Here is a 27,893-nt window from a genome sequence, read left to right on the forward strand (position 1 = left end):
GAGTACTGGTTGTATCAATTCTTAGTATCTGGTATCTGATTCCATCTGAGCTAAGAACCTAAGTTAGATTGGCAGGCCCTACAAGCTGGTCTTCCTTACGTACTGTCTGTCTCCAACTCAAGTTGGTCCCTAAAAGGTCTGAAGGTACCAGGAAAGTAACACCAACTTAAAACCTCCAGTCTGGGTCTCTATTTCGCTGCCCATAAATTGGGACCATTTTTCCAGGCTAGAGTTTTCTTAAGATTTCCCTTCACAGAAGATAATAGGTTAAATCCTTATGCCAATACTTGTCCTTCCTATCTGTTTTGAGATTTTTCTCTGGGGAGAGGAGCAAGGCAACATCTACCTCAATTCTTAAGGTTGCAGCGACAAATGGGGGTACAGTTCCACCGGTTTAATCTGGGGAACCAATGAGTCTATTGGGCTTACTCACAAAGCAATGGCTGAGGGGTTATGGGCAGGACTGTGGGTGGTTTTAAAGCAGCCAGTATGGATGTAACTCTCCTATGGCTTCCTAGATGGCATCTCCTCCCTTCCTCCCAGTTTTCCCCAGCTTAGATACCTACTCAAGGCAGCATTCAATTAGGGCACAACTGCATACAATTAGGGCTGTGAGGATGAGAGTCCCAAGACCCTCCTTCTAGAAGGGAATGTCAACAGTTAGGCCTAGTTGAACAGAAAGCTTTATAGCACTGCCAACAGCAGAGGACCTTTCACAAGACCACACAGTTCAACTCATGAAGATGGTGGCAGTTTGGCTCTAAGGATAGACCAATCACCACCTGATCCACTCGGTGGTCTCTGGATCTTCATGTCTCATTGGAATCCCCTAATATGGTGCCATGGCTGCAGACTCTAACCTCAGCATTCCAGAGGCGGAGGCAGGAGGCCTTTGATAAGTTTGGGGGACACATAGCAAGACATTTTCTGAAAAAACAAACCACAAACAAACCCCCACACAACACACTGGCTGTAGAGATAACTTAGTGGTTAGGAGTATTTGCTTTTTCTTCCGAAGATTTGAATTCGGCTCCCACAACCCATGTTGGGCCTTTAACTTGAGCTCGAAGCGATCCTACTCTTTTCTGGCTTCCTGGGCACCCGCACATAGGAAAATATACATAAAAATAATCTTATAAAATAAAATGATCAGCGAAGTGGACTCTCGGGCCTTGAGCTTCATGAAGAACGAGTTACTGTCTAGCACAACGCAGCATCTCTGGCGCCTAGGCAGACCGAGCGTGACTACTCAAGCTGCAGTGGAGTTTGTCGGGCACGCGTTAAGTCCAGAGCTCACCCCCACCCCCACCCAACACGGCCTTAGCCAGCGAGGGAGAAGCCCTGTTCCCGGCCAGCCCCAGCTACACAAAACGCCGTCTCAAAGTGAGACAACACGTAAGCCGGGGGGCAGTCAGCGGGCTCAGCAGGTGGTGGCACTTACTGACCGGTCGCTCGAACCCACTTACGTGGTGGAAGCGAGAACTGACACGGCGCTATAGCGCGCGTCCACACAGTGAGACGTTCAAAAAAAGGAGTGAATAACCGTGGCCTTGGCACTCAAACTGTCAAGCTCAAGGTTTAGGGACAGGGAAAGCTCTATAGCACTGCCAACCGCAGAGGCGTCCCGCTTTGCCGCGGGCCGGCCGGCGTTCGCTCCACCGGAAGGGGCGGGCCTAGGCTGGCTGTGCTTCCTACCACGGCCTGGTCGCCGGTTCCGGCCTGCGTCACGCTCTGCATGACGTCGTGGGAGGACGGCGCGCATGCGCATCGGACTGTCTTCCCAGGGCGGCTCCTCACAGCCCTATGGTTTCACAGTCCTGTTTGGGGCACGGCGGAGTCAGGCCTTCCTGGCAGCTGGCCGGAAGCCGGGAGCCGGAAGCCGGAAGGACTTCCTGCGCTCCCGAACCTGCGGCGGAAGTGCAAGTGTCTTGAGCCGAGCGCTGCCTTCTGTGACTAGTCTCTAGTAATCTCACGCGTGGGGACCTGTGGTGGAGGGAAGGCGGGCCCGGCACGAGTTCCAGTGCATCCGCGCCCAGCTCTAGCCGCGTTCATTTAGCTGTCCGTCTCGGGGTGAGCGGTGGTTACCCTGCGTTACAGCGTGTGCTGGTTGACTAGGTCGCCGGGAGAACGCTTCCTAGTGGGAGAAAGGGGGCGTGGGCTGTGGAAAGCTGCCGCTCGGAGCCCCGAGTTCTGCCCCAGAAGGGCTGTTTTGGGAGAAATAGTGGTCACTTTTGCCAAAGACTGTCCCAGACGCCGTAAGGTTTGAATCCTGGAGCACAGTTGCATCAGGCACATTATAATCGAAGCCAGAGACACTATACATGTGGCTGGAAGGCCAGAGGCAAGATTTCGGGAGATGTGAGTCTGCCAGAGAAACGGTGTGTAGCGTTGGTGACCCTGTCTTGACAGTGTTAACGATTCCCCTACCACCTTGCTTCTAGGATCTTTCTCAAGTGCTGGAGCTGAGCTGTAGCTCAGATAAGGGAACCGCGGCCAGCTAAGGAGGCCATGCTCCATGTAACTCCATGTCAGCACCAAGCCCTCAGCCGCTGGTGGCAGCTGCCCAGCGGACCCTGGGCGTGGGAAAGAGAAGAGGCCCGCCTCGAGCGGTCTGCCTTCAGCTAGCAGGCGAGGTGCTGGCTGTGGCCCGCGGGCTGAAGCCGGCTGTGCTCTATGATTGCAGCTCTGCGGGTGGGTTGGCGCTCCAAAGCTATCTGAAGGAACTGCAGGGCGTGGGCTTCCTGACGCCAGGGCTTCACGTTCTTGAGGTCGGAGAGAATTACCTCATTGTCAGTCCTGAGCGTGCCTGCCAGCACTTGGAGCAGGTGCTGCTTGGTACCGTGGCTTTCGTGGACGTTTCCTGCTCCCAGCCTCATCCTTCCGTCTGCTCACTGCACCAGCTCCCCGGCTTGAAATCTCTTACAGCCGAGCTCATGGCACATTTTCGAGGGCTGCGGAAGACTGTGTCTCTGGGAGTCTCCTGCAGCAAGCTGCAGTCCGCAGATTGGAACCTCTGCACTGTCTTTGGGATACTCCTGGGCTATCCTGTCTCTTACACGTTTCACCTGAACCGTGGAGATGGCAACTGCTTAGCCATGACACCCCTGCGGGTGTTCACTGCCCGGGTCTCATGGCTGCCTGGCCAACTTCCAGTCCTTCTCTACTCCTTTAGTGTTCCAGAGCGTCTGTTCCCGGCCCTGAGGGACTTTGTAAGTGCCTGGGAGCAGGAACTCAGAACCCGGTTTAGGACTCAGAATGCCTTTGCTGACCTCAGCATCTCCTCTGAGGTAGTCACGCTGCCTGCTGTGGCCCTCTGATTTAACTCTGCCCAGTGAGAAGGTATTAGGGAGAGGCTATCTCTGGGTGGAAGATGTCAATTGAGATTCTTGGGAATGGTGCAAGAATCCATTGACCACAGATGTGAATGGGGAATGTTGGCAGTAGTACCATGGTTTTCATTTCTATATTAGTTCCTAGGAACTGAGCAGAGGTGCCTGCTTGTGTGGGAGGAGGAGACATATACCCCGGGATGGCAGCCTGCGCTGAGTAAACAGTGCCTTCGAAGGAAGGGGAATGTTCGCGTGTTTATGTGACTCTAATGGAATTAGGGTATGAGACCATTGTTTTTAAGTGTCACAATTCTTTATTTCTCAAGAATACACAGTTCTAAAGAATAGTCTTGTGAGATAAAGTTTATTTACAGCAAGGTTTAAAAAAAAAAAACACTAGGAATCCAGAGTCACTTGGTAGGAAACCCTAAGTTGTAAGGTACCAAAACCTTACAACTTTTTTCATGGAGTTTGCTTCTGAATGTCACTTCAGTAGATGCCGGAAGTTGTTCAGATCACCAGGCTGCCCTTGTTTGCCAGGAACACTGCCAGTGCTGTAGCAACCACCAGCAGCAGCACTGGGAGCCACTGGCCACTCTGCCTCTGTGGAAGGAGGTGGAGACAGGAGAGAGCAGCAGTGAGCTGGAGAAAACGTGGGCAAGGATTGTCCCCTGGTAATTTAACCCAGCAAAAAACCTCACACTGGTGGCAGATGGGCCTTTTTTTGGCCTCAGTCTCTGCACATTTATTTTCACCTCCCTTGAGATAAACCACTTTACTAGTGGCCTAAAGACTCATATCCAATAGGAGACAGATCCTTAAATGCTGACATGAGTAATCGAAGTGGCAAAATAATACTCTCTTTGAATGCCTCAGTATTTTTGCAATCTTCTTCCTGTCCTTGTTCACAATAAAAAGGCTTCTTTCATGCTTGAACCAGCATGGGTTAAGTATCCTTTTTCTAAAATGCTTGGGATTAGGCATCTTTCAAAAATTTTTGGTAATATACCAGTTGAGCAGACCTAGTAAAAAGACATCCTAATCCCAAATGCTCCAAAATCATCTGAAGCACCATGCTTGTGTGTGCAGTGTTTTGGTCTAGAGCATGTCTGGTTTCCAGAGTCGGGGGCCTTAGTCTAGTGTTTTCCAGACTCCAGAGTGGCATAGAAATTGGGTGCATTGTAGATAGTGTTGCTTTCATGGTCGCCGTGTTGTTGGCACAGGGTAAAGTGGAGCGGACAGGGCAGCCAGGTGTTGCTGGGGCCTGATATATTTTTTTCTGTTTTTTGTTTCTGGTTTTCTGAGATATTTCAGTCTTTCTCCTATCACATTTCAGGAAAATGTTGAGTTATAAGCTTTGTTGTGCTGTACATAATTACATTTTACACATGAAAATGCTAAAATTTTTTTATATTATTGTTGATGGTGGTGTGTGTGTGTGTGTGTGTTAATATCACAGTGAATGTGTACGAGTAAGAAGACAATTCTTGGCGTCACTTTCTCCTCCCATGTGGGTCCCAGGGACTGAATTCAGGTCATCAGGCTTGGCAGTGTGCTTCTGTACCTACTGAGCCAGTTTCCTGGCCCCAATACATGTAAATGCTTTCATGTGACTCAGTGAAAGTGCTTCATGAATAGGCAAACTAAAAAATAAGTTCTTGCAGCACAAAAGGCTTAGACGTAGAGGAGGACAAGCCTCTCTTCCTTGGGATTGCATTGCTTTTGCACGCTTCCAAGGGGATGTGGATTTGGAAGTATGTTCCTAGGAAAGGGTTTGCTATTTAAGAGCTACATGAAGCATTATGATACTTAGTATGTGACAGAATCTAGGAAATGAATGTATACCAAGTGCTGTGTTCTGGTTGGCTTCCTGATAGGCTACTGACAGAGCCTTGCATAGGGGTTGTTATAAATTAGAAAGGAGGAAGATTGCAACTCCAGGAACAAAGAAATTTACAGAAGAAAATGAACGCCTGTGTTCATCCAGTCACTGTGTACACTTGGATGTTCCTGCTTCCGGTTGCCTCCCAGAAGGTTTCCGTGCCCCACCCCGCCAATCTAGTGAACCCTCACAATCTAGATGAGTCCTCACAGTATAGGTGGGCCGTCACATCTGGATGAGTGCCACAATATGAGGTCACCTCCTCACCTTTTCCTTGGCCTGGAGCTGAGATGTCTCCTTTTGTAGCTGGTCTCTGAGCTCCCCATCCTTCTTTCCTGCATTCCCAGGCTTTGCTTCATCAAGGGAGACCTTTGGATTCCACACAGGTAAAGCCTGATCTAAAAAAGCATCCAGATTCTCAGTGACAGGGAGGCCCTTGGCTGTGAGGGCTGGTCCTGTCGCTGACTGAGAACCCTTGGCATTTGTAGAGCAGTGAGACGGTTGGCATCACTGATCTGAGTGGAACATTCTGCATTAAAGAGCTCTGGTGTGCTGGCACAGTGCGCACACTTTAATCCCCGCAGCCGAGAGGCGGAGGCAGGTGGATCTCTGTGAGTTCCCGGACATCCAGACTACATAGACCCTGCATGGAAAACAAACAAGCGAACAGAAGAATTGTGGTGTACCCTGCAGCCTAGACATACAGCTGGAGTTTGGACTCCTTGAGGCAAGGCTGACATCTTATTTTTCTTTGATTTTGTTTGATTTTCCTTGATATTTTTTGTGAATGTTTACTAGTTGAAATGCTTTTCATTATTGTCATGTAGTATCTAGTTTCTCATGTAGGTTTGTGTAATGCTTTTGTGTAACTGTGTGCCCTTTGTGCCCTCATTGCAAAGTCCTAAAAATGGAAGACATTCTAGACTTGCCTCTTAATGGCTTAAAGTTGGGTTTCTGCCACCTGTACTTTTGGTTTTGATGAAAAGAGCCTTGGAGCAGAGTCAAGTTCAGGGTTACTGTTTTAGTTCAGTCATTAATTTATATGATCAAAGAACCTCATATTCTTCCCCATGTTATGACTCCTTCCTACATTCTCCTGCATTGTAGTAGTTGTGAGAGGAAAACAGCAGCCTATGTGTTGTGGAAAACTGAAGAGCCACTAGAGCCTCTGGCTGATGAGTCCTTAACAAACTCGGGCAGCAGATTGGCCCCGGCCCGCATGGGAGCACTCTGTGTGCTGTATGGTTTGGGCTGAGAAGCTGATTGTGATTTGTGAAGTCAACTGTGTAAAGACTGACATGAAATCCTGAGTTCAAAATCAATTTATTGAAATCTTCAACATAAACACATGTTTCTCAGAGAAAGTAGAAATTCTTTCCCACAGTTTATATACCTCCCAGGGTAGATGACTGACTAAAGTGTCCAGGCCAGCGATCGTTTCTGAAAACATTCCCCTACCTCCCTGGCTTCACAGACTCAGAAGTGGGTGGGACCCAAAGAGTCATGTAGTCCATTCCCCAGCCTCTAGGCAGACAGAGAAAGAGCAACGTTTAGTGGGAGTAAGTTTGCTGACCTTTCCTTAAGAGTTTCTCCTGTTCTCGGAGTTGTGAGGATTGACTCTGAAGCAGACCTGTTGGGAGAGAAAGGAAGTTGTGTGTGCTAGTAGATGTGCTGTAGAGACTCACTTCAGACATCAGCTTGGGGTCTCAGGTGTTAAAGTTACCCTCTACTAGGGACCCAGAGTGTCCCTCAGAATTATGTTGAAGTGCTGACCCCTGTAATGTAACCTTCCTTGGAGATGGAGTCTTTAAAAAGGTAATTGAGTAAAAATAAGGTCATTAAGATGGGCCCTGGTCCAGGTAACTGATGTTCTTACAGGAAAGGGAACATTTAAACCCACATATCCTCCAGGGAGAGAGATGTGCAGACCTTAAAGAAGACGCCAGCTGCAAAGCCAAGAAGAGACTCAGAGCGGCTGACCCGCAGAAGGTGCTAACCGTCTGGCAGCCTGATTTGGTCTGCAGCCCACAGAACTGAGGAACAGCGCCTTTTGTAGTCCAAACAACCTAATCTGGTACTTCCTTACATATGTGCCATCCCATGTGAGCTTCTACCAGGCCTTTGGGTCTCTGCTTAACTGTTCCTTTAGGAGGACCATCAATAAAACAGTGATTCATTTTACCTTTAACCTGCTGCTTTTTTCTCTGTAGTAGTTAGGGTGACTTGACATACATTGATTGCTCTCTCTCTCTCTAGTTTTCATGGTACTCCTATCCCTGGACTTGCTTAGAATAGAAGTCTTTCTTTTTTTCTCTTGCCTTTCTTTCCTTCCTTCCTTCTTTCTTTCCTTCCTTCCTTCCTTCCTTCCTTCTTTCTTTCTTTCTTTCTTTCTTTCTTTCTTTCTTTCTTTCTTTCTTTCTTTCTCCTTCCTTCCCTTCCCTTCCTTCCTTCCTTCCTTCCTTCCTTCCTTCCTTCCTTCCTTCCTTCCTTCCTCTTTCTTTCCTTCTTTCCTTTCTGTTTTATTTTTCAAGGCAGGGTTGTTTTTCTTTTTCTCTGTGTAGCCTTGGCTGACCTAGACTCACTTTGTAGACCAGGCTGGCCTTGAACTTGCAGAGACCTGCCTGCCTCTGCCTCCCAGAGTTCTGGGATCATAGCATGTGCCACTGTGCCCAGCTAGAATGGAAGTTTCTTAAGAAACTATTACTTTTGCATGTTGGTATACCTCAGTGCATATGTCTAGTATACCTGAGTCTTATTCAGGGCCTTGATGAATATGAACCATCTCTAGTGAGACAGATCTAAGTGACATGTTCACATGTATTACATAGAATGTGTTAAAAAAACAAAACTATCTTGCTGGCAAGGTGGTGCACGCCTTTAATCCCAGCATTTGGGAGGCAGAGGAAGGCAGATCTCTGTCAATTCAAGGCTAGCCTGGTCTACAGAGTGAGTTCCAGGACATCCTGGAACAGGAGCAGGGCTGAAACAGAAACCCTGCCTCAAAACAAAAAGAAAGAAGGGAAGGAAGGAAGAAAAGAACTATCTTACAAAGACTAATACTTCTGAAAAACAGGCATTTCTGAGGCCTGCGGCAATGCTGTTCATGCATGAGGACAGGACATGAGTTTAGGTCGTCAGCATCCATGTAAAAATCTGGGCACGGCGACCTGTTTCCCCAGTGTTCTCAGTTCTGGGGGCTGTGAAAGGGAGATCACTGGGGCTTGCTGGCTAGCCAGCCTAGCTGGAAAACAGCAACTCGTCCTTTCTTAAGGGACCAGTACAGACAGGGGACAGTGCAGAAGATAATCTACCCCACAGCTCCCCTGCCTCAGTGCATCTTGTACAGGCAACCGTGCACTCGCACACACACACACGTACACAGCAATTCTTGTAGAAATGTAAGTGAAGAAAAGGTGAAAGGAAACACAGGAATAGATGCTAATATATACCTTGGGAAAGAGACAAACCGTGTAACTTGTGGAGAATAGCTTGCAGGAAAAAGGCTGGAGAATGCCCAGAAACAGGACACACGCCTGCCCGCGAGCCTTCCTTCCAGTGCCTTTTGTGGCAGGAGCACCGGAAACCACCTGTGTATGTGTAACCCTGAGGAGGAAACTCACCCTGCAGCTGCTCTACTCTGCTCTGCAAGGCCTGTTTCTCCTCCTCTGACTTCCTCAGCTGATCTGAAAGGAAAGAAAGCAAGCGAAATAGAAGGACACCCTATGGAAGTGAGAGCCACACCCCATCCTCTGTGTGGCCTGTGAGCATCTTTCCACTGGAGAGGCCAGCACTCACAGGCTACCTCACAGTGTCGTGGACGCACACTGGTGGGTCCTTTCAGCTCACTCAGGCACAGCTAGGAGGCCTTCACACTGCCAGTGCTGTACTGGCATTTCCCTTTCAGATTAGGAACAAGGCCTTTGCATGTGACTAATATGGGAGCAGCTGTGGCCTGGCCCACGGGGACGCTGGAGAGGCAAACATTCACTGTTCACTACTGAAGCACCACTGATGTTCATTTTGGTTGATCGACACTTTCCCTCAAGGAAAAATGAAATCCTAAAGCCAAGCCCAAATGAAGACGGTGCCTCCCCACAGTCTCCCTCCTCCGAGCCCACTCAGTTGTGGCTCTCATGACCCTGTGAAGTCCCAGAAGACAGTACCTTGCAGCCCCTGGGTGGCAGAGTTCTGCTGCTCTCTGTCTCCTTGCAGGTGCTTGATTTTGGCCTGCAGCTCCCGCTGCTCATTTTTCAAAAGCTGCAGAGCCTGGTTCATCTGTGAGTCTCTGCTATGTGCTCCCTGGAAGACAAGGAGAAGCCACAAAGGAGCAGGCCAGTGTGGGCGGAGATGGAGCAGGTGCCATGGAGCAGAAAATGGCAGAATTTGGAGGTGGGTGTCAGGGCTGTGGAAGCTTTTCCCTCCCGTGTCCCCCAGCCCCGCACATTTGTAACCGTGCATTTGACTTGACATTTACAGGGACACGTCCCTGACAGATGGCTATATCAAGTCAAAACTTTTTCACAGGTTTCATGTCCCTTTACTTTTTCCCAACACTCAGGAAGGCAGAGGCAGGAGGATCTCTGAAGTTTGAGGGAGAGGGGTAGTTAAGGCTATTTTCACAAAGAACTAAGATTTAAAAGCCTCAAAGCACTCTCCTAAGAATTTCCTTATGCATCCTGGGAAGAAGAAAGTAAAGGCTAAGATGCAGCTGTCATGCGGCTGGTGAGATTTGTGTCTCCACAAGCCTCAGGCCTTCTTTCCTCAAGTGTGTTTTTCTCTGATCCCTGTTCAGGGGAAATTGTAAAGATCCATTCACTGTCAGGGAAGCGCCTCACAGTTGCAGAGTAAGTGAAGTGGGAAATCAACATGTTACTGGAAACTTTGGGGGGCCTCACCTGTGGCGCCATGTGTGACTGGGGAGATTGGGTCTCGGAGTTCTTAGATTTGTTAATAAAAGAATTTAAGTACACATCAAGGAAACTTCTCTTTGTAACAGGTGGAGGCCACCACAGAAAACCACTGCCAATCAAAATGCAGAGTTGTGGAGCCCAGTCTCAATGAATAAATCTACAAAACGACTCCATAGTTAAGGCTCAGGGAGCACTGAAAAGAGGGGGTGGAAAGAGTGTAAGAGCCAGAGGGTCAGGGACTTTGCTGTGAGATTGTCTCCTAGCACCATCAGTAGCGACAGCCATAGAGTCTCACCAAAGTGAATGTCCAAATGTGTGTTGAACAAGGATGACACCAGAGAGCTTGACCTACACAAAGAACTGCAGCAAGCGAGGAGGGCTGGCTGGGAGCAGGAGTGTGCTCTTGCCCAGGGGAGAACTGACTGGCTGTCCAGTGTCAAATGGTCAGCCCTGGAAAATACATACAAGCAATATATGGACTCAACAGGTTATGTTTAGGAATATATATATTATATGCATGTACATATATGCAAGCAGTAACAACTGAAAAAGAGGTGATGAATTTGAAGGAGAGTGGGGAGGGTTATATGAGAGAGTCTGGAGGGAGAAACAGAAAGGAAACTATCTAAAATCTTAATAAAAATATTCAAGAAAGATCGTTAAAATTAAGAAAATTTAAAAGCTGGATGTTGTGGCACACCCATGCAATCCCAGCACTCAGGGAGCCAGAGGCAGGCAGATCTCTGCGTCGTTTGAGGCCAGCCTGGTCTACAAAATGAGTTCAGGACAGCCAAGGCTACACAGAGAAACAACCCCTGTCTCAAAACCAAAACCAAAACAAAACAAAAGCCGGGCATGGTGATGCACACCTGTAATCCCAGCACTTGGGAGGTGGAGCTCTGTGAGTTGGAGACCAGCCTGGTCTACAAAGTGAGTCCAAGACAGCCAGGGCTACACAGAGGAACAAACAGGCAAAGAAAAAAAAAATTAAGAACAGATTCTGAAGAAAACCTTTTCTTTGCTAAAGAATAATATCAGTGAGAAAACAAAATGAGAATACGGTAAATCTCAGCAGCTGCCTAGAGGACAAAGATGGAGAGGAAGAAAAGGAAGCCTTGCCTTTTGAGTTAGGTATGGATGGTTGGCGGTTTGGCAAGCAGCCAAATGGCAAAGGGGACAGAGAGAGAATAACTTCTGGGGAAATAGAAATCCCAGAGCGTTCTGGAGGCATATAGGCTTTGACAAATATTTGAGAGGAAGAAGGAAAGTTACGCATTTCTGAGAAACTCAGAAACTCAGGCAGGCTTTACCCAGCAGCGTGGCTATGGCTCTGTAAGTGGCTACACCAGTGGCAGGCCTTCCGGGAAGGGAAAGGACACTATCTTATTAAAGGGATAATTATTCTCCCTCTGTGGCATGGTGGAGCGGGAATCTACCTTCCCAAGGGGTGGTTCGTTAGCCGAATGATTGACTGGCCCAAGCCGTTTAATCTGATGTTTTGGGGAGCTTGGAATGTTAGGTCTCCACCCAGGCCAGAGGAAACACATGCAGGGTAATTCCTAACTTGTATCAAGTGCCATACACTTTGTGTGGATGTTCATATTTAATCCATGCAACAATCCTGCTATAGGAAGACCCTTACTTTGCTGATGAGGAAACAGGCTTAGAGAAGTTAATTAGCTTTTCTAAAGTGTAGGAACTTTTGAGTATGCCAAGAGTTTACGGTAATTTGTTAAGAAACATTGACAGGATGTATTAGCACCTGTAAAGAAATGAGTAAAATTTATTCTGTGCAAAACAGTGGGCACTTGTGCCCTGGGTGCTGTGCTGCGTGTGTTTAATAGTGTGCCGTTAGGCTTATCAACCCGATGGCTATTCCAGCCCAGGCATTTGTATTTAGTTAATAACTTTCTCATGGATACTTTGTTCGTCTGCCCACAGGGCAGGCATCATTTGTAAGGGCAGAACCATAACTCAGAGGCAGTAGGTGAAGACCTGAAAGCTGCTTGGCACATGTGCTCAACCTTTGGCGCCCAACCTTTTCTCCCTAGCCCCCTCCTCCCGCTCCTGCCCTCCTTCCTCTCCCGTTCCTGGGGCCTGTACCTGTAGCTTGCACTGAAGCACGAGCAGTTCACTCTCCAGCTCCCTGTGCTGGTCCCCTAGGGTTTTCCAGTCCTCCTGAAGGGCCTCGTACTGCGTCTTCCACTCTTCACACCTCTGCTCTGCCAGAGCCAGGGACAGCTGAGAGAGACAGAGGAGAGACCGTTCCCAAGGAGCAGAGTCTTGGAGAAGGGAGCACCCTGAACTCTTGAAGTTTAAATGGCAGGGTAGCTTGGGCCCTCGGTGTAGCTGGCCCCTGACTCTGGGGTGCGCTCCCAGGGTGTCAGTCCCCCAGAACCTCACAGCTCCCACCTGCAAGCTCTGCAGCTGCCGCTCTGCACTCATTTTCTCCTCCAGCACTTTCTGCAGTGACTCCTTAGCCTTCTGCTCGTAACTGCTTCTCTGCTCTTCCATCTCCAGCAGCACCTTTTTCATCCCCCAGGGGGAGTACTTCTGTAAATCAGAGGCAATTCAACAAACATGCATTGATCGACTGCCTGCCCAGCAGTGGGGATATACACATGAGAAGAGTGTAGGGCCTGGGGTAGAGGGCCAGGCTGCCTGAGAGGTGCCCACCATTGGCAGCGCCCTCACCCCGTCCCAACTGCTCTGTACTGTGGATGAGCCTCCCTCACGCCATTGGAAACACTTTCCAGAGACACACTGCTGCTTAAAAGAAAAAGGTCCAGGAGACATTTTGTTTGGAGGACTTGATGTTCTAAAAGAGAACGTTTGTGTTAAATGTTCCCTCTGCTTTTAGAATCCAGGAAAATACCCCCAAATCAGATGAAATGGATTTCAGTGAGGAGTTGATCCCTTGGGACCTCACCTTTTGCCCTGTGGTTTGGGGGAAGGCAGGCAGCCTCTCCTTTCAAGTCCAAACAGTGAAGGCTAAGGAAGGGGCCATTAGAAACCATTTTTGTTTCACTTTGGGATTGTCTGAATTCTTGTGTTTATATCTGAAAGGGTGCTCTGCATTTTGGGATTTTCATTAAAAACTAAACCCAAGAGTGACTGTTTGGCATCAAACATGATGATGTCCTAGTTATTGGACTTAACAGTAGTGATCACAGGTCAGCGTCACTTCCAATAGAAGATCAGTAGACTTCCTGGACACGGTTGCTCACGTCTGCCCGCCAGCACTGGGACCCTGGTTCACGGTCAGCCTAACAGCAGGCTCTTTCTCAAACAACAGACAAAGTAAGGATTTGCAGTCTGGCTTGCATGCTGGTCACTAATAAGAGCGAAACAAAGCAGCTGACATGGAAAACAAAAACAAACATAGACAGCAGGAAACCTATAGACCAGTGAGTGGTTCTCAGCCTGCCTAACAGTTCCTCACCTTGTGGTGACCCAGCCACGAAATCATCTTCATTGTTACTCTCTAACAGCAATTTTGGTCCTGTTATGATCATTGTAATGTATGTATTTTTGGAGATGGAGGTTTGTCAAAGGGGTTGTGACCCACAGGTAGAGAACCCCTGCTATGGACAACAGAAGCTGCTCTCAGCTGTGTGGGAAACGACTGATCCTCCAGCTCCAGACGAGAGAAGCCTACCCGTTCCCTACTTACTTTTTCTTTACTGTTTGTGTGTGTGCTTGCCACAGAGTGTGCGTCAGGGTCAGAGGAGAGCTTGTGATGGAGACACGGCTCTCTCTTCCTACCGTGTGGATTCCAGGTTCGCGCTCATGTTATCAAGCCTGGTGGCAAGCACCATCTCACTGGCTCCTGCTTTTCCACTTTCTCACCTCACAGGGGAACTGATTTTTTTTTTTTTTTTTTTTTTTTTTGGAACTTGAGATTAGGCCAAATCAAGAGATTACTAAAGCTGAATACAACCAACCTCACAGGAAAGCCAGGTTTACTTTCTTTCAGACTCTTGAGCTTTTTGCTTCCTCTAGGTTACTACTAAAAAAAAACCTTGTTCCTGAGATGAAAAGCATTTTTATGATTTCCTGCCACATCCTCCTCGCCAGCCCTCGGATGGGGGTTTGTGGACACTGGCTGTTGATGTGAACCCTTACAAAGGGCCCCTCCCTACAGTTCCCTACAAGCCAACAGCACGGTCAGTGTTGGGGTTCCTTCCCAGAGCTCAAAGGGATGCATGCTGGGACAAAGGACAGTGAAGACAGTGACATGGCAAATTAGGGACCAAAGTGAAAACAGATAAGCACAATGAGGAAAGAGTGTGTGCTAGTCTCCATTTGGTAGCATTTCTAAGGTTTCTCTGTGTAGCCCTGGCTGTCCTGGACTCACTCTGTACACTGGCCTAGAGCTCACAGAGATCCAACTGCCTCTGCCTCCTGAGTGCTAGGCTCAAAGGCGTGTGCCACCACCGCCTAGCTAGGATTCAAGCATTTTAATTTTACTGAAGTTAGTGTGCTAGAAGTATTCTTAGGTGCTTACCTGCATGCAGGTGTAGAGCTGGTACTCCAGGGACCTCAGTTTGCCTTTCAGTTTGTCTTCATTAAGTCGCCCCTACAGTAAACAGGGACAGTTAATGAGTTAAGGCTAAAAAATACGAAACTTAGCTAGCTGCATTTCTCCAGCCCTGGCCTGCAGCAAAGCTCTGAGCTGTGTGGATGAACATGTCAGAGTTGGCTAAAGAGCTGTGAGGGGAAGCTGGTCTCCGTCTCTGCCAGGCCAAGGGCAAGGGTGATCCAGACTGGCTCCAGATCCTCCTTTTACCTTGAGTTTCTCTAACAGATGGCCCAGGCAGGAGAGAAAGCCAAGAAGAGACCTAAACGGTCATTTCTGTGGTTTGTCCCTTCCCCCAGGCACTGCTGCTTCCCTGCATCTGGACCTTTGTCTGTAGCGAGGCCTGTGGCTGCGACCGCGTCTGCGCCTGTGTTCACCCTTCAGGTTTCCATGCTACAGCGAGCTGCAGCGCTCTAGAGCGGGAAAGTATGTGGAGGTTAGGCCTTCAGTGAAAGTATGTGGAGGTTAGGCCTTCAGTGAAGCTGAGTGCAGCCAAATGAATTCTGGTCCAGTTTGGTCAGAACCCGGGGATAGGCTGAGGGAAGCCGCCTGAAGACCAGGTGGACGCATGCAACCCCTGAGATGAGAGAGACCGACGCTGGGGAAACCTTGAGTCCAGGCCCCAGGACAGTGGGGAGAGTCTCACGTCCCCCCGGATGCTCACATCCCTTACGTGTAAATGTGCGCAGTGTCTACGGCCTATGCACATCTTCCTGTACACTTCAAATCCTCCTTGGCTCGCTCACTTACAAATGTCAGCTGTAATGGAGTGACTTGGGGCTAGTTACAAGAAAGACAAGAAAAACAAGATTTTTTTTTCTGTCAGTTATTCTAGACCCAGTGTTGGTAGAATCCGAGGCTGTAGAACCTGTGGCCTGACTGTCCTAGTGTGTGTGTCCTTCCCTGCCTGGCAGGACTCAAGCAAGACATTCTTTAAAAAGTGAGAAATGGGCCTGGAGCTAGAGGTGGAGTGTGTGTGTGTGTGTGTGTGTATCTGTGTGTGTGTGTGTGTGTCTGTGTGTGTCGGGAGGGGGGGCTTCAGAAGCTGGTCAGTCTGCTGGTCTGTCTTCTCCTCCCCCACATCCACGGGTCTTGTGGTGCCTCATGGCACTTTGAGGCATCCCGTGATCTAGGAGAGCAGAGCAAGATGGGGAGGGGCCATTCTGGTGTCAGTCTCTCAGCACTTGGCTGACTCCGTTGCTCCTTCTACCTGAGCCAGCCTTGAGCTGTACCCCAGGTGTGTGTCTCTGGAGCAGTGGGGGTGTCATTAACGAGAGCGTGTTTCTCAGAGAGGAGGCCGTGAGCAGCTGGTCGGTAAGCGGCTTTCCTGTTCCTGCTCTGACTTTGCCTCAGTGCTGAGAGACTCTGGTGAGGCCTTCCTCCAGACCCAGATGCTGTGGCTCCAAGTAGTCCTACCACTCCTGGCCGGTCATGGCCATACCGACTGGGGGCAGGAGAAGGCCTCTGGGCTGAGGGGGCCCCTTACAGTCAGGGTGCTGGAAGGCAGGAAGTGGTATCACAGGGCTCCTGCTCGATCGTACTTGTTTAATTCTTCTGACTGTAGGGGCAAGGGGGAGCCCCCACCCTTTCTGCTTCCTGTGTTACTCAGCTTGGCCTTGCAGAAACAAAAGCCAAAAATAATTTTTTAAAGTGCCTCCTACTATTCATGTTTTTCTCAGTCACATGTGGGAAAGAGCAGAGAGAAAGGGATTTGGCATTTGCAATAACCACAGGGCTTGGGACAAATGAAGGAGGACAAAGGCTTCCGCTGTCCCCTCCCAGGGTAACTGGTAGAGCAGCTGCATTCCCCAGAGAGGCCTGTTCAGTCTGCAGGCCCTGATCTCAGCTGGCCCCACCCTGCCGTCCTCCACGTTGGTCTTCCAACTGAGTTGGATGCTTTTCTTTGCCCAGACTCTACAGAGCAGAAGCCACACCCACCAAGTTTAAAGATTGCCTCCTTATAGTTTGGAAGGAACACAGGCCCCAGACAGCATCCTCCAAATGTCCTCTGGGTAGCGGCCCACTCTAGTCTCACTTTCATTCAGTATTTTCCTCTTCCAAGTGTTTTTGTACCTCAACCTAAACCCATTTATGTTGCAAAATAAGACAATTCACAGTGTCCCCTTTCAAGTAGGGATAGGGACTGCCACCCAAGTCTAGGGCATAAGCAAACTCTCTTGTCCTCAGCTCTGCCTTTCCAGACTCCCTAAGGCAAGCAGTGGTTTTGCAGCCAACTTGCTGCAAATGGAGCACGCAGTCTCCTGCCCCCGACTCTCCCCATGCTGACGCCAGCGTTAGAGAAGCTCTGGAGGCCCCTACAGACCTACCCCAGGAGCCTGGAGCACCTCGGACAGATCACCCTGGTAGAGGAAGGCAACGAGGAGGCCACACACACCTGGTGCTGGTCTGAGGCTTCAGATCCTGCTGCTGTTTGGTCCCTCAGATTCCAGAGAACTATGCCTCACCACAGAAACCCCGTCCCATGTCTCATCTCTGCTCTGACAGAGCTTGCATGGGTTGTGAAGCCAGTCTGTGACCCACTGTGCTGGCACCTCAAGGCCTCAGTTCTGCTTTGCAGATCTTAAAGCCCAGAGCTACCCTCCAGCTTCCTCTATTGGCAGAACTACTTTTGTTCTGGTGGCCAGATCTTGCTCTAGGTTCTCAGCAGCTCTGGGCAGTGTCTTGGAGGACACTGACTCTGGGGTTCTAATGTAGATCTTCCCATGAACATCTCTACACAAGAAGCTGGAGATCCATACATGGAACCAAATAGAAAGGACAAATCAGACAATGGGCTGACACCTGAGTCCCAGTTCTGGCCTCATTCACTCAGTTATTTTCCCAAAATCAGCAAATGAGTTCACTGTCTCATTGCTACTGAGGCTTTCTCGGGAGGGATGGAATTGAAGTGTTGTGTTTGGGACTTTTCTTAAACACAAGCATCTGGGAACTAGGAAGAAGAAGAAAAGGTTAAGTGTGAGACCTGGGAAGGGTGGGAAGATGAGAGAGAGGAACCTCAGCATCTGGGCTGAAGCCTGGGCTAACAACCTCCCCCGATTTTATGACAGAAATAGCTTAAAAAAAAAAAAAAGAAGAAGAAGAAGGGGTCTCAACATACAGCCCAGGCTGGCCTGAGGTTTGGAATCCTCCTGTCTCAGACTCCTGAGTGCTACAGGAGTAGCTCTTACTGTACCTGTCTCATCCCCACCCCTCGCTCAGATCCGGGCCTTTGGTTAGGCTGTGAGCATAGACCAGTTGGCACCTTCTAGTTCAGTGCTGTGCGGGCGGCACTCCTCCAAAGGCGGCAGCTTCTGCAGAGTGTAGGGCCTCAACCCCGAGTGAGATTAACTCCCAGCTCCCTCCCTGCCGGGAACCGTGTCTCTCAGCTGAGAGTGGCATGCAGTCTCAGCGGTCCTCCATACACAATGTGTGTGTGTGTTCCTGTGGCTTTTCTTACAGAGGGAGCCCTGCTCTACATCTGAAACATACCCGGCAGAGACGGCTCAGTCTCCTGTTCTGAAAGTGTGTGTCACACTGTTCAGATAGGACCCTTCCTGTCCCTCACAGTGGGCTGTACCCAACGCTTGGCCACACCGAGGCCTGCAAACATTTGAACATTGCAAATGCTCTTCTGCGTTTCCTCCTCGTCAAGCTGCTACCGACCTGGAGAGCTCCTACTCAACCCTTAAGACCCAGCTGCAACGGTTCCTTCCCCTACCTCAGGCAGTCACTGTCATTTGTGTGTCAGGCTGCACATACGCATGCAGCCTTGTCTCACTGGAGTCGTCTGTGTGACGCTTCCGTGCTGGACTGCACATCTTTGAGAGCAAGAGCTCTTGTTGTTGTTCTGGAAGCCCCAGCATAGAGTTCAAAGTTACTAAGTATCTGCTGAAGGAGTGGGTGAGCTGATCTCAATTTAGCTCAGAGCCGGAAACCACCTCACACATGCCCAGCTGCTGGCCTCAGGCTCCTGACGTGGCAAGTGGAAGCCTGACCAGAGACACTCCTGGATTCAGGCTCAGTGACTGATGTGGGAGAAATGTTTTGGCTTGCAGGGTGGGAGTTTGTGTCACTGCAAACTTCTTCAAGTGTTCCATACCCTCCTGTTCACTTTTTTCTTTTCTTTCTTCTTTCTGGTTTTTTGAGACAGAGTTTCTCTGTGTAGCCCTGGCTGTCCTGGAACTTACTCTGTAGACCAGGCTGGCCTTGAACTCATGGAGGTCGGCCTGCCTCCCGAGTGCTGGGATTAAGAGCGTGTGCCACCGCCTGGCTCTGTTTCTCTTCTTTAAGCAGGAACCTTCCTAGCAGTGAGATGCTTGGAGGCCTGCACGCTGTTGCTCTGGCTCAGCAGCTGCCTGTGGCTCTGGCCCCCAACCTGCTTGTCACCTGCTGATCACATGAGGGCCCAGACACTCTTTCAAGAGATCTACAAGGCCTTTCCCTTTCCAGCATGTGTCTCCGGGACACTGAGTGCTTTCAAATACTTCAGTTAAAAGAGTGAACCACAAGAGGTTGAATTGAGAAGTGAGTAGAGCTTAGATGCCTTTAGTTCGGCCGGATATTGTGAATGGAGAGCAATGCAGCCTCTCTACTTTTCCTTTGAAAACTAAGCTTTTCATTAAAATACAGAATTTAAGTTAGCATACTTATCTATTGTTATTTCAAAGTTAATGTTTTTAAATTTCTGTTTTAATTTTTAACAAAGTAAGTTCTAATATGGTGCACATCTGAAGTTCTTTGGAATTTTCAGTTAAAAATATGTAAAAGAACCTTGATACAAAGAGAAAGAATCAGTATACCAAACCAAATAATGGTAAGGCCCTTTTCTGTCCATGCTCCTGTTTGAAATCCAGTCCTTGTGTCCTCATTTGCCTGGCAAATGCTTTGTAACTTAGCTCATGTGCCCACAGCTCCCTTCTTTGGAATTATCTCCTCCCTCCTGTAGTTTGCTTCACCCTGGAAACATTTCTCTTATTTTTTCATGTCTTTGTATTATTTTGGCATGTGTCTTGTTTTCAAAACTATGAACTCTCTAAAAAATAGGAGCCTGAGCCAGGTACGGCGGCGCATGACTTTAATTACAGCACTTGCAAGGTAGAGGCAAGTGCATCTCTGTGAGTTCAAGCTGGCCTGGTCTACATAGGACTTACGGCCATTGGGGTCATCTTGCTACCATAGCAAGACCCTGTTTCAAAACAAAACCAGAACAACAAAGCAAGTTTCCTTGTTAGCAGCAGCATGGCCTTTGGCTGTCCAGAGAATGATGGACCACCCTTACAGACCCGACTCTGCTAAGTAGTTACGCGACTGTGGGCAAGGCCTCGGCCCATCATGGCAAACAGAAAACCACACTAGATCACCCGCTAAGTCTTCTCTGTTTTACCACCCATTTCTGGGCTGAGTGTGCTGCAGGCTGGCTGGTGTGAATCTTGGTATGAATCTGTGATGATGGTTAAGTTTGCGTGTCTGCTGACATTTAGAATCACCCTGGAGAGAAACCCCTGGGTGTGTCTTCCCGGGAGCCTGCAGACCATACCACCTGGAGTAGGGGCAGTGCCATTCCCTGGGCTGGGGTTCCCAATGGGAAAAAAAAAGCAGGGACGGCCAGACGACACCAGCGTCTCTGTCTTGGCTTCTTTTCTATGCAACATGACCAGTTGCCTCCCGCCTGCTGCCACGACCCCCTCCCCGCCAGGATGGGCCAGACTCTAGCGCCGCAACCCTAAATAAGCCCTTCTTAAAGATTGCTTTTCTCGGGTGTTTTGGTGTGTCCACAACGTGAGTAACTAACAAACACAAAGACCAGGGGAAAGGCCCCCCGCAACAAGGCCTGAGGGGACTTCCTTCCTTGTCTTCCCACAGGTTTAAAGCAGGCCTCTGTCTGCTTTTGGTTCTGGGTCTTCCCTAGGAAGACACTTACTGTGACCCTTTGACCTCTGCATTTGAGCGCCCCCTCCTTTGCCTCTTCCCAGTGAGACAGCCCTTCCCTTGCTAGAGAGTGCTAAGAGAAATGAGGTGGGCTTACTGGAAGTCTGTGCGCTTGGAAGACTTTGCTCTTACCGTCCAAGAGCTGTCAGAAGCCCGGCTCAGGGCAGGCAGCAGGTCCTGGAGAATCACCATTTTCTGCTTTAGGATCAGCTCCCTTCGGAGGGCCTCCTAGATGGGAAAAATGCAGAAGGAAAAATTACCCTGTCGAAGAGTAGGTGGAGAGCTGTTGGGGTGGTGGTGGAGGTGAGGGTGGGAGGTGGGGCTGATGGGTGGGGTGAGGGAGGGTTGCCATGGTACTCACTTTGAGGTATTCAGAGAGTTGAATGATGTCCTAGAGAGAGAGAGAGAGAGAGAGATGGAAGAGATTCAGGAGGAGTTCAGCATAGAAGCAGAGCCTGGCTGGCTTACACGTAGCAGATCCCTTTTGCCTTGGATGTGGCAGGGTCCTCCTTGGCTCCACATCTATGCTCAGGACCTTCCAGCCATCCTGGAGGATCGTGTCCCTCCAGCCCGGCCTGAGTTTACCGTGGAATCCCAGAATGGTAGAGCTTAGGCGCCTCTGAGCAACCCCCCTCCAAGTGGGGTCCACTCACCTTGTCCAGGACAGCAACTCCACAGCTGGGAAGAGAAGGAAATCATGACAGTGGGCCAAAGAATGAAACCTGGGAGCAGGCAGGGTGTCAGCTGCATCTGGCATCCCTGCTGAAGAATGGCAGGGTGGGGAAGGGCTCCCCCATCCTGGTTGTGGTGGGCAGGTGGTGGTCTGTCCAGCAGAGGTGTCCAAGGAAGCATTTTGAGGAGAGGAGTGGACGAATTGTGAAGCACTGGGGCTGGGACACAGAAGGAACTCACTTGATTTGCTGACTGGCATCATTCTTTATTGTTGGCTGTGCCTCTTCTGCCTTTGTCTGGGTACCTGAGAGGCAGATGGGATGACTGAGCTCAGGGAAGGAGGGAGGGGTGCAGCTGGGCTGCCTGGGCAGATCAGGGCTGTGTTCTCACCCCGGTGTTGTGTGTGTGGCTTCTTGGTGGCAGAGTCCTGTGGTGGAAAGGCTCTCCGGTGTGAGGAGCGGGGGTCATCCAAATGCCCTTGGATGCTTGAGGAGGAGTGATGTAGGGTTGGGAAAACCTCACAGCTTGTCCCTGTTACCTGGGAGGCAAATGAAGGAAGCTAAATGTCACTCTGAAGGGCCTCTTAAGTTTTCTAGACAAGCGCAGTGGCTCGAGAGGCTGGGCATGCAGCCCAGAGCTAGCGAACTCGCTGGGCATGCACGAGGCCTTGGGTTTCATCCTCAGCACTGGAGAAAACAACCAATGTGAAATGAAGCAAAGCAAAATGGAAACCACATCTGCACGGACCAGCGGTTTTCCCGAAACCCACATGTTGAGATTCTAATGGTGTTGGGAGATGAGCCTCTGCGGAATACTTCTGTCTGAGCGTGGGGCCCTCGTGAATGGTATTCGTGCCCTACCAGAAGAGCTATGCAGGTGTGTGTCTCTGCCTGTTTCTGCCACGTGTGGACAGAGTACGTGACCCTCTGCACACGGAAAGTCCTCACAGATTCCAGGTACACTGGAGCCTCGGGCTTAGGCTTCAGACATCACGAGAAATACCTTTGTGCAAGCCACCCTGTGTGCAGTCATCTGTCACAGCCGTCCGAGTGACACTTCCCACCTAGAAAACCAAAACCATCCGAGGGCACCTCAGCGCTTGTCCTTTCTTGTCCTGGACAGACAGAATGTGTCTCCTTGGCCAGACAAGGGAAGGTCTTCCCTAATTCTCAGCCACTCAGCTGTGTGCTGATGTCGAGAAGTGGCCAGAAAATGACTGACAGACGTCAGATCTGGCCCTTCCTGGGCCTCTGGTGCCTGCCTGTCCCAGAGGGCCTAGAGGGACTGCCTGCCTCTCCTTAACTGCAGAACCCCTGAGCTTTCCTGCTGAAAGAAGACAGAGTGGGGGCCTGTTGGGCAGACGGGGCGGTGGTAGCAGGTAGCCTGCTCTTTTTAGCTCCTCTCTTACGAAATCAGAAGGTCTCTGTTGGAAACACAGCACTGAAAGGCCAAGGAGCGTCTGTGGGATTCCATCCCGGGCTGACTCGATAACCACAGGCAGGCAGGATTTCGAGGCACTGTGTGTTCCTTCTTCAGCCTCTCCCCTTCCCCCAGCCACACGGAGGCCGCTGCTCTCTTGCACTGATGTTCCTGGATGGTTGCTCTGTGGCAGCTGTGTGGCAGCCTCAAGGAGCGACCGGGGAGACAGTGCAGTCGGTGCGGTGCCTGCTCTGTGACCATGAAGCTCAGAAGCCGGTTCTTTCAGAGCCAGGCTGGCGGGGGCTGCCTGAAATTCCATCACCGAGGAGGTGAGGCGAGGCTTTTAGTCCCCAGAGGCCTTGCTGACCATCCAGTGGAGCCGGCGTGGTGACTCCAGGCTAGTGACAGACCCAGCATCAAAAAACAAGGAATGGTACCTGGAGTGGACCTTTAACTTCCACATATGCACGCACGTGCACCTGCGTGGACACCTCCCAACCCACCACACGCACGAGCTCTATGAAGGACCTGCCCTGCGCATATGTGACAGTGCCCACTGCTACTCGGGCCCATTCCTTTCTTCAGTGTGTTGACAACACAGAGGATAACAAGAGCCTGCTGTTGCGAACATGGCTTCTCCCTCCTATCCGTGTGTGTGTGTGTGTGCTGGGACATGAGAAACACTACTGGCCTGTGTTCCTGGCATATTAAAGCACTCAGTAAGTCTCTGGTGAATGATGGTGGAATGGATGCCATAAGACAACAGCAGAAGATGCCACAGAGCTGGGTGTGTGGCTCCATGGCAGAACGCCTGCCTGCCAGGCCTCAGGTCTCAGCACTGAGAGAACAAGAAGAATCTGCAAATCTTGTTCACCTGAAGCCCTGGCACTCAGGAATGATAACAAATTTGAAGCCATCTTGGATTACATAGCAAGACCCTATCTCAGAAAAAAAAAAAATCTTGATCTTATACTAGTTATCGGTTTTAGATTGTTTGTACAGTTATGGCCTTTCTCTCAATGGGCAGATATAGAAGTTAAATAAAGGCAGCGCAGAGTCCCCAAGAGCAATGGTCGATGGCTAACGGAGACTTGACTGCATGCTGAGGAAGGGACTTGCCCGAGTTCTTTGTTGGTGACTCTCAGCGCTGGAACCTCCCAGAGCCTCTACCCCAGGGCGGGCAGCACTGTTTTCTTATCTCACCTGCCGTCCGGGGAAGGAGGTCTCGTTGGCACCAGGCGAGGCCTCCTTGCGGGCAGCCGCCTGGCCTGCCCCTCCGTCTGTCTTGCTGCAGGGCGCTGGCTCCCTGGCCTGGCCTTTCGTCTCCTCCTCCAGGTTCCGCCTTCGGAGGAACTGCAGCTGCCGGGCCCTCTGGAGCTGCTCCCTGTGCTGCGTCCTCAGCGCCTTCCCTGCCTGCCGGCAAGTGGTCTCATTGCGGCGGCAGCGGCGGCTTTCCCGGGTCTCCTGCCTCCGCTCACACTTGGCCTCGTAGCTCTCTGCCCACCGGGCCAAGCCCGGCGAGGCCCTGGGGTTCGAGCAGATCATGGTGACGTCCGAGCACCTGTCGTGCCTGGCTTCCAGCTCCTTCAACAGCTGCTCGGATCTGCCAGATGCCAAGAGGGAGGGAGGGGTCAGAAGATGGGCTGAAAACTGACAGGCTGCCACCCTGGGTCAGGGTGGAAGTAGCACAGGGCTCCTTCCATGAGTGTTGAGAACCTAGGGTTAGGACTCCTGGGCCTAATCCTGCAAAAGCTGGTGCCATCCAGCAAGACCAGGCTTCTGCTTTTCCCTAGCACTAAAGTGGCCAGGTCTGTCTGAGGGAACTTGAGGAACTGGTGGCTTTCGGGGCTGCTAGTATAGAAGGAAAGACCTTAATGCTCCCACACTGTCACTACAGGGCTAAGTGGTACTTCTTGAGCCCTGGAGGGTAGCCACAACCCCCCAGGAAGTGAGCAGGTTTGTGGCTGGCACTTTCTGCTCTGCTCCTAGCTCTCAGCAGCCATCTTGTGGCTCTGGACTGGCATGGCTTAGGGAGACCTGCCCTAATTCTTCCATCACCACGTTCTGACCTTCCTCTTTGTCCTCCACTGTGTATCTAGGGCGAGGCTCTGAATCTCAGCTGCAGACCAAGTCAGTCAGTTAGCAGAGAACCTTCAATATGCTCAGTGTTGGTTGGCTTCAGAGAATCTGGCCCAGTGACTCAGAGAGGAGGGCTCTATCCTCTTCAGATCACCTCCTTGCAAGGCTGCCATCTAAACTAGAAGCATGCGGGGTGCTCCTAAGAAACTAGACACACCTGTAACAGAAAGTCCCCAAGGAACAGTTTTCAGGACAGGCCACCCTGCTACCCCTCCAGACGGCCTTACCCGCCATCCACAGAGCGCCCAAGCCCTCATTCTTACCCACCTGCTATGGATTTGGCGAGTCTCATTTTGGCAGCTTGGTAGAGTCAGGGCTGGACTCAGATGAGCTGCATCTGAGCATCAAACATTGTACCTGCCCCCTGTGCCCTCTGGAGTCAGCCCCTTGCTCCCTGTGCCCTCTGGAGTCGGCCTCCCTGCCCCCTGTGCCCTCTGGAGCCAGGTTCCTGTCCTCTTGTGCCCTCTGGAATCAGCCTCCTTGCTCCCTGTGCCCTCTGGAGTCATCCTGGGTGATGGGGGAGCTGGGGCCTCTTCTCTATGACCTGCTCATCCTACTGCCCCAGAATTCAGTTCCCGGTGGTCAGAGGAAGTAGCCCAGCCTCATCGATGGCAGCACCGGCAGCTCTGACCTCCAGGCTTGTTTGTAGGCTGCACAGACTCTGCAGGCAGAGGCCCTGTGCTTCTTTGTTGGGACCTCGATGCCTATCCTGGCACAAGACAGAATTCTGGGCAGGGCTCCTGCTCTTTCTCTGGTCCCAGCACTTGTTCCCAAGCTTGTGGGTGGACAGTCTCTGTATGCTTTTAATTATCTGACTCTAGAGTGCTGGAGGGACACCCTCTGCCTTTGGCAGAGCTTACTCCAAGGGCTGTGAGGTGGCATTTGTCCTTTTTCTATAATCTCTGAATGCCTTTCCTCAGGCTTTTCTCCCTACTCTCACTCTGTGGGGTTCCCTAGACTTCCCACATGTCACTCTTTATTTAATTATATAGAAAAGGAGCCAAAAGGCCTACTCATGTTCTGTGGTAAAGAATGTATAGAGGAGACATGGGCTTGCCAGTCTCCAAGCCTGACTCTTCTGTCTCCGCTGGAGGAGGGGCACCCTTGCTGGACTGTGACTCACTTCCAGGCTGTCACTGCCCTCCGAGCAGGGGGAGCTGGTAAGCATTGCTAAGTCTCGGTGCTCTCATCTGTGAAACAGGGCTGAACTTCCCCTTTAGGGCCACGAGAACGAAGTGACAGCATCCACTCCGTGTCCCTAGCACATGGCTTACAATCAATGTCTGGGCGTGATGATGCACGCCTGTCATCCCAGCACTTGACAGGCAGAGGCAGGTGGATCACTGTGAGTCCAAGGCCAGCCTGGTCTACACAGCGAGTCCAGGACAGCCAAGGTTACACAGATAAACCATTATATATATATATATATATATATATATATATATATATATATAATATTGTACTTATTGTCGCTAGTGCTGTGATCAAATGCCCCAGGCATAGCTGGACTCCAGGACCAAGATTGCTCAGTTTTGCCCTAGGTTCCCTAATCTCTCAGCTCTGCACAGGGCTTTTAGCTCCCTCTTGGAATACTTTCACTGCTTGGCTCTGAGTTTGGGTTCTCTCTGTGGCTGGTCAGCCTGGAAGGCAGAGAGGTGGGTGGAGAATGGTTCTTTACTGTGAGCGTGTGAGGGCTTCCACTGGGCCGGTTACACACAGGCTGTGTACTGGAGTGAGCTCCCTGGGTTGAGGCTCCTGCTGCCTTCCAGATGGAAAAAGGGAGGTCTGAGGGGTGGAGGGCAGGCCTGTGATGATCTCTCTACCTGCTGTCCATCCAGTTTGTCTGTAGGTCCACTGGATGTGGCAGTTTTTACTCTTTGCAACATCAGAGGGGAGTTGTGGTAGACACAGTCCCTACAGAGAGGAGCGTCTCCAGACCCACAGCCCCCAGCGCAGATGGGGTTTGATGGGACACCTGAACAGAAGCACACAGCCTTCTGGGATGGTGTGACCATAAGGGCTTACTTAAACACAAGACTGCTTGTGGAAGGCCTGAAGGACAGGGACAGGCTGTGGAAAAGAGGAACTGGTCTTGTAGTTCAGAGAAAGTTCACAAGGCCACTGCCCAGGTGTTCTGTAGTCTCTGAGGTACCCTTGGCATCATGAGAGGGCCAGTGGAGCTCGGAGGAAGGGCAGTGCTGGCTAGTGGTCTCCTTGCACGGGAAGGCAGCAAGGCACCGCCTCTCACCGCAGGCTTGCCAAATCTGTGCTTCTACCTCCTGGCTGCACATGCAGAAGGAGTGGTGGGGGGCTCCCTGCCTGGACATGGCCTCCTTCGTTCAGAGTTCTCGGGTAGAACTGAAGGAGAAGGGATGTTACAGGCATCCCTGCGTTGAAGGGACCTGGGAAGGGTCGTCTAATTGTGTCACGGCTGCCGAGCACGACACCAAGCCACGCGACTCACACCTAATCTAAGCTAACAGATGGAGCAGACTTGGGAGCTGTGTCCCGAGGCTGGTGATTGCTGAGGAATGCAACACAGGTGCCTTTCCGTCAGGCAAACCCCAGCATGTAAATCTTACCACCTGCTGCTACGCAGGAAACTAGCATGGTATACTCTGCCCCACCCTAACGTCAACAGAACAAAACCTGGATCCCAAAGCGTCTTCCTCCATAGTTACCTCAGGTCCCAGGTTCTGCCTCAAGTGTCTCAGAAGGCCTTCAGCCTTTCTCCGTCTCTCCAGTCTCAGAAGGCTGTGGAAGCTGTCAGCCCGAGGCTCTGAGCCCCCTCGCCATTGTCCTCTTGACTGATGTTCTGCTGCACAGCAGCCTGCTGAAACAGGAAACACAAGCCACAGTACTTGCAAGCCTCAGTTCCTCTCCTGGCTCTCAGCAATTCGAGAGGCCCCTGCACCCCTGGGGCCTCCCGTGCTGGAGGGACTCCACCCAGCCACCCACTACTCCCCCCCACCTGATTGGTCTGTGCGGCCCAGCAGTTTCAAGCCAAAGTCTATTTCCAGGGGTTGGTGATGTGG

The 27,893-nt window shown here is 50.7% G+C and overlaps 3 protein-coding genes across 3 annotated transcripts in view; 2 read left to right on the plus strand and 1 right to left on the minus strand.

Annotated features, from left to right (window-relative positions):
• The first annotated feature begins 148 nt into the window (after window positions 1-148).
• Window positions 149-7,399, plus strand: C11H1orf74 (chromosome 11 C1orf74 homolog). Its single transcript, XM_021645450.2, has 2 exons — window positions 149-2,070; window positions 2,442-7,399. The coding sequence occupies exon 2, from the start codon at window positions 2,526-2,528 to the stop codon at window positions 3,315-3,317; it is 792 nt and encodes a 263-aa protein (XP_021501125.1). The 5' UTR covers window positions 149-2,070; window positions 2,442-2,525; the 3' UTR covers window positions 3,318-7,399.
• Window positions 3,089-27,893, plus strand: part of Lamb3 (laminin subunit beta 3) — a 152,863-nt gene continuing 128,058 nt past the window's right edge. The window contains exon 1 of the mRNA XM_060364956.1: window positions 3,089-3,209. The gene's annotated coding sequence lies outside the window, so the exon portion shown is untranslated. The remainder of the gene's footprint in view (window positions 3,210-27,893) is intronic.
• Window positions 3,796-27,750, minus strand: Traf3ip3 (TRAF3 interacting protein 3). The gene is made up of 15 exons (XM_021645448.2): window positions 27,540-27,750; window positions 23,923-24,322; window positions 21,691-21,838; window positions 21,541-21,604; window positions 21,282-21,306; window positions 20,990-21,019; window positions 20,761-20,856; window positions 14,629-14,700; window positions 12,534-12,674; window positions 12,225-12,362; window positions 9,375-9,510; window positions 8,832-8,894; window positions 6,785-6,841; window positions 5,479-5,609; window positions 3,796-3,932 (listed from the first exon to the last, which is right to left on the minus strand). The coding sequence occupies exons 2-15, from the start codon at window positions 24,262-24,264 to the stop codon at window positions 3,840-3,842; spliced, it is 1,536 nt and encodes a 511-aa protein (XP_021501123.1). The 5' UTR covers window positions 24,265-24,322; window positions 27,540-27,750; the 3' UTR covers window positions 3,796-3,839.

Source organism: Meriones unguiculatus, chromosome 11, assembly GCF_030254825.1.
Source record: "Meriones unguiculatus strain TT.TT164.6M chromosome 11, Bangor_MerUng_6.1, whole genome shotgun sequence".
NCBI lineage: Eukaryota > Metazoa > Chordata > Mammalia > Rodentia > Muridae > Meriones > Meriones unguiculatus.

Coding starts and splice junctions, on each gene's coding strand:
- C11H1orf74 (XM_021645450.2), top strand. CDS start 2,526: ATGTCAGCACCAAGCCCTCAGCCGCTGGTGGCAGCTGCCCAGCGGACC.
- Traf3ip3 (XM_021645448.2), bottom strand. CDS start 24,264: ATGATCTGCTCGAACCCCAGGGCCTCGCCGGGCTTGGCCCGGTGGGCA. Junction 21,605..21,690: donor GCCACACACACAACACCGGG/GTGAGAACACAG, acceptor TCTGCCTCTCAG/GTACCCAGACAAAGGCAGAA. Junction 21,020..21,281: donor GAGTTGCTGTCCTGGACAAG/GTGAGTGGACCC, acceptor CTCTCTCTCTAG/GACATCATTCAACTCTCTGA.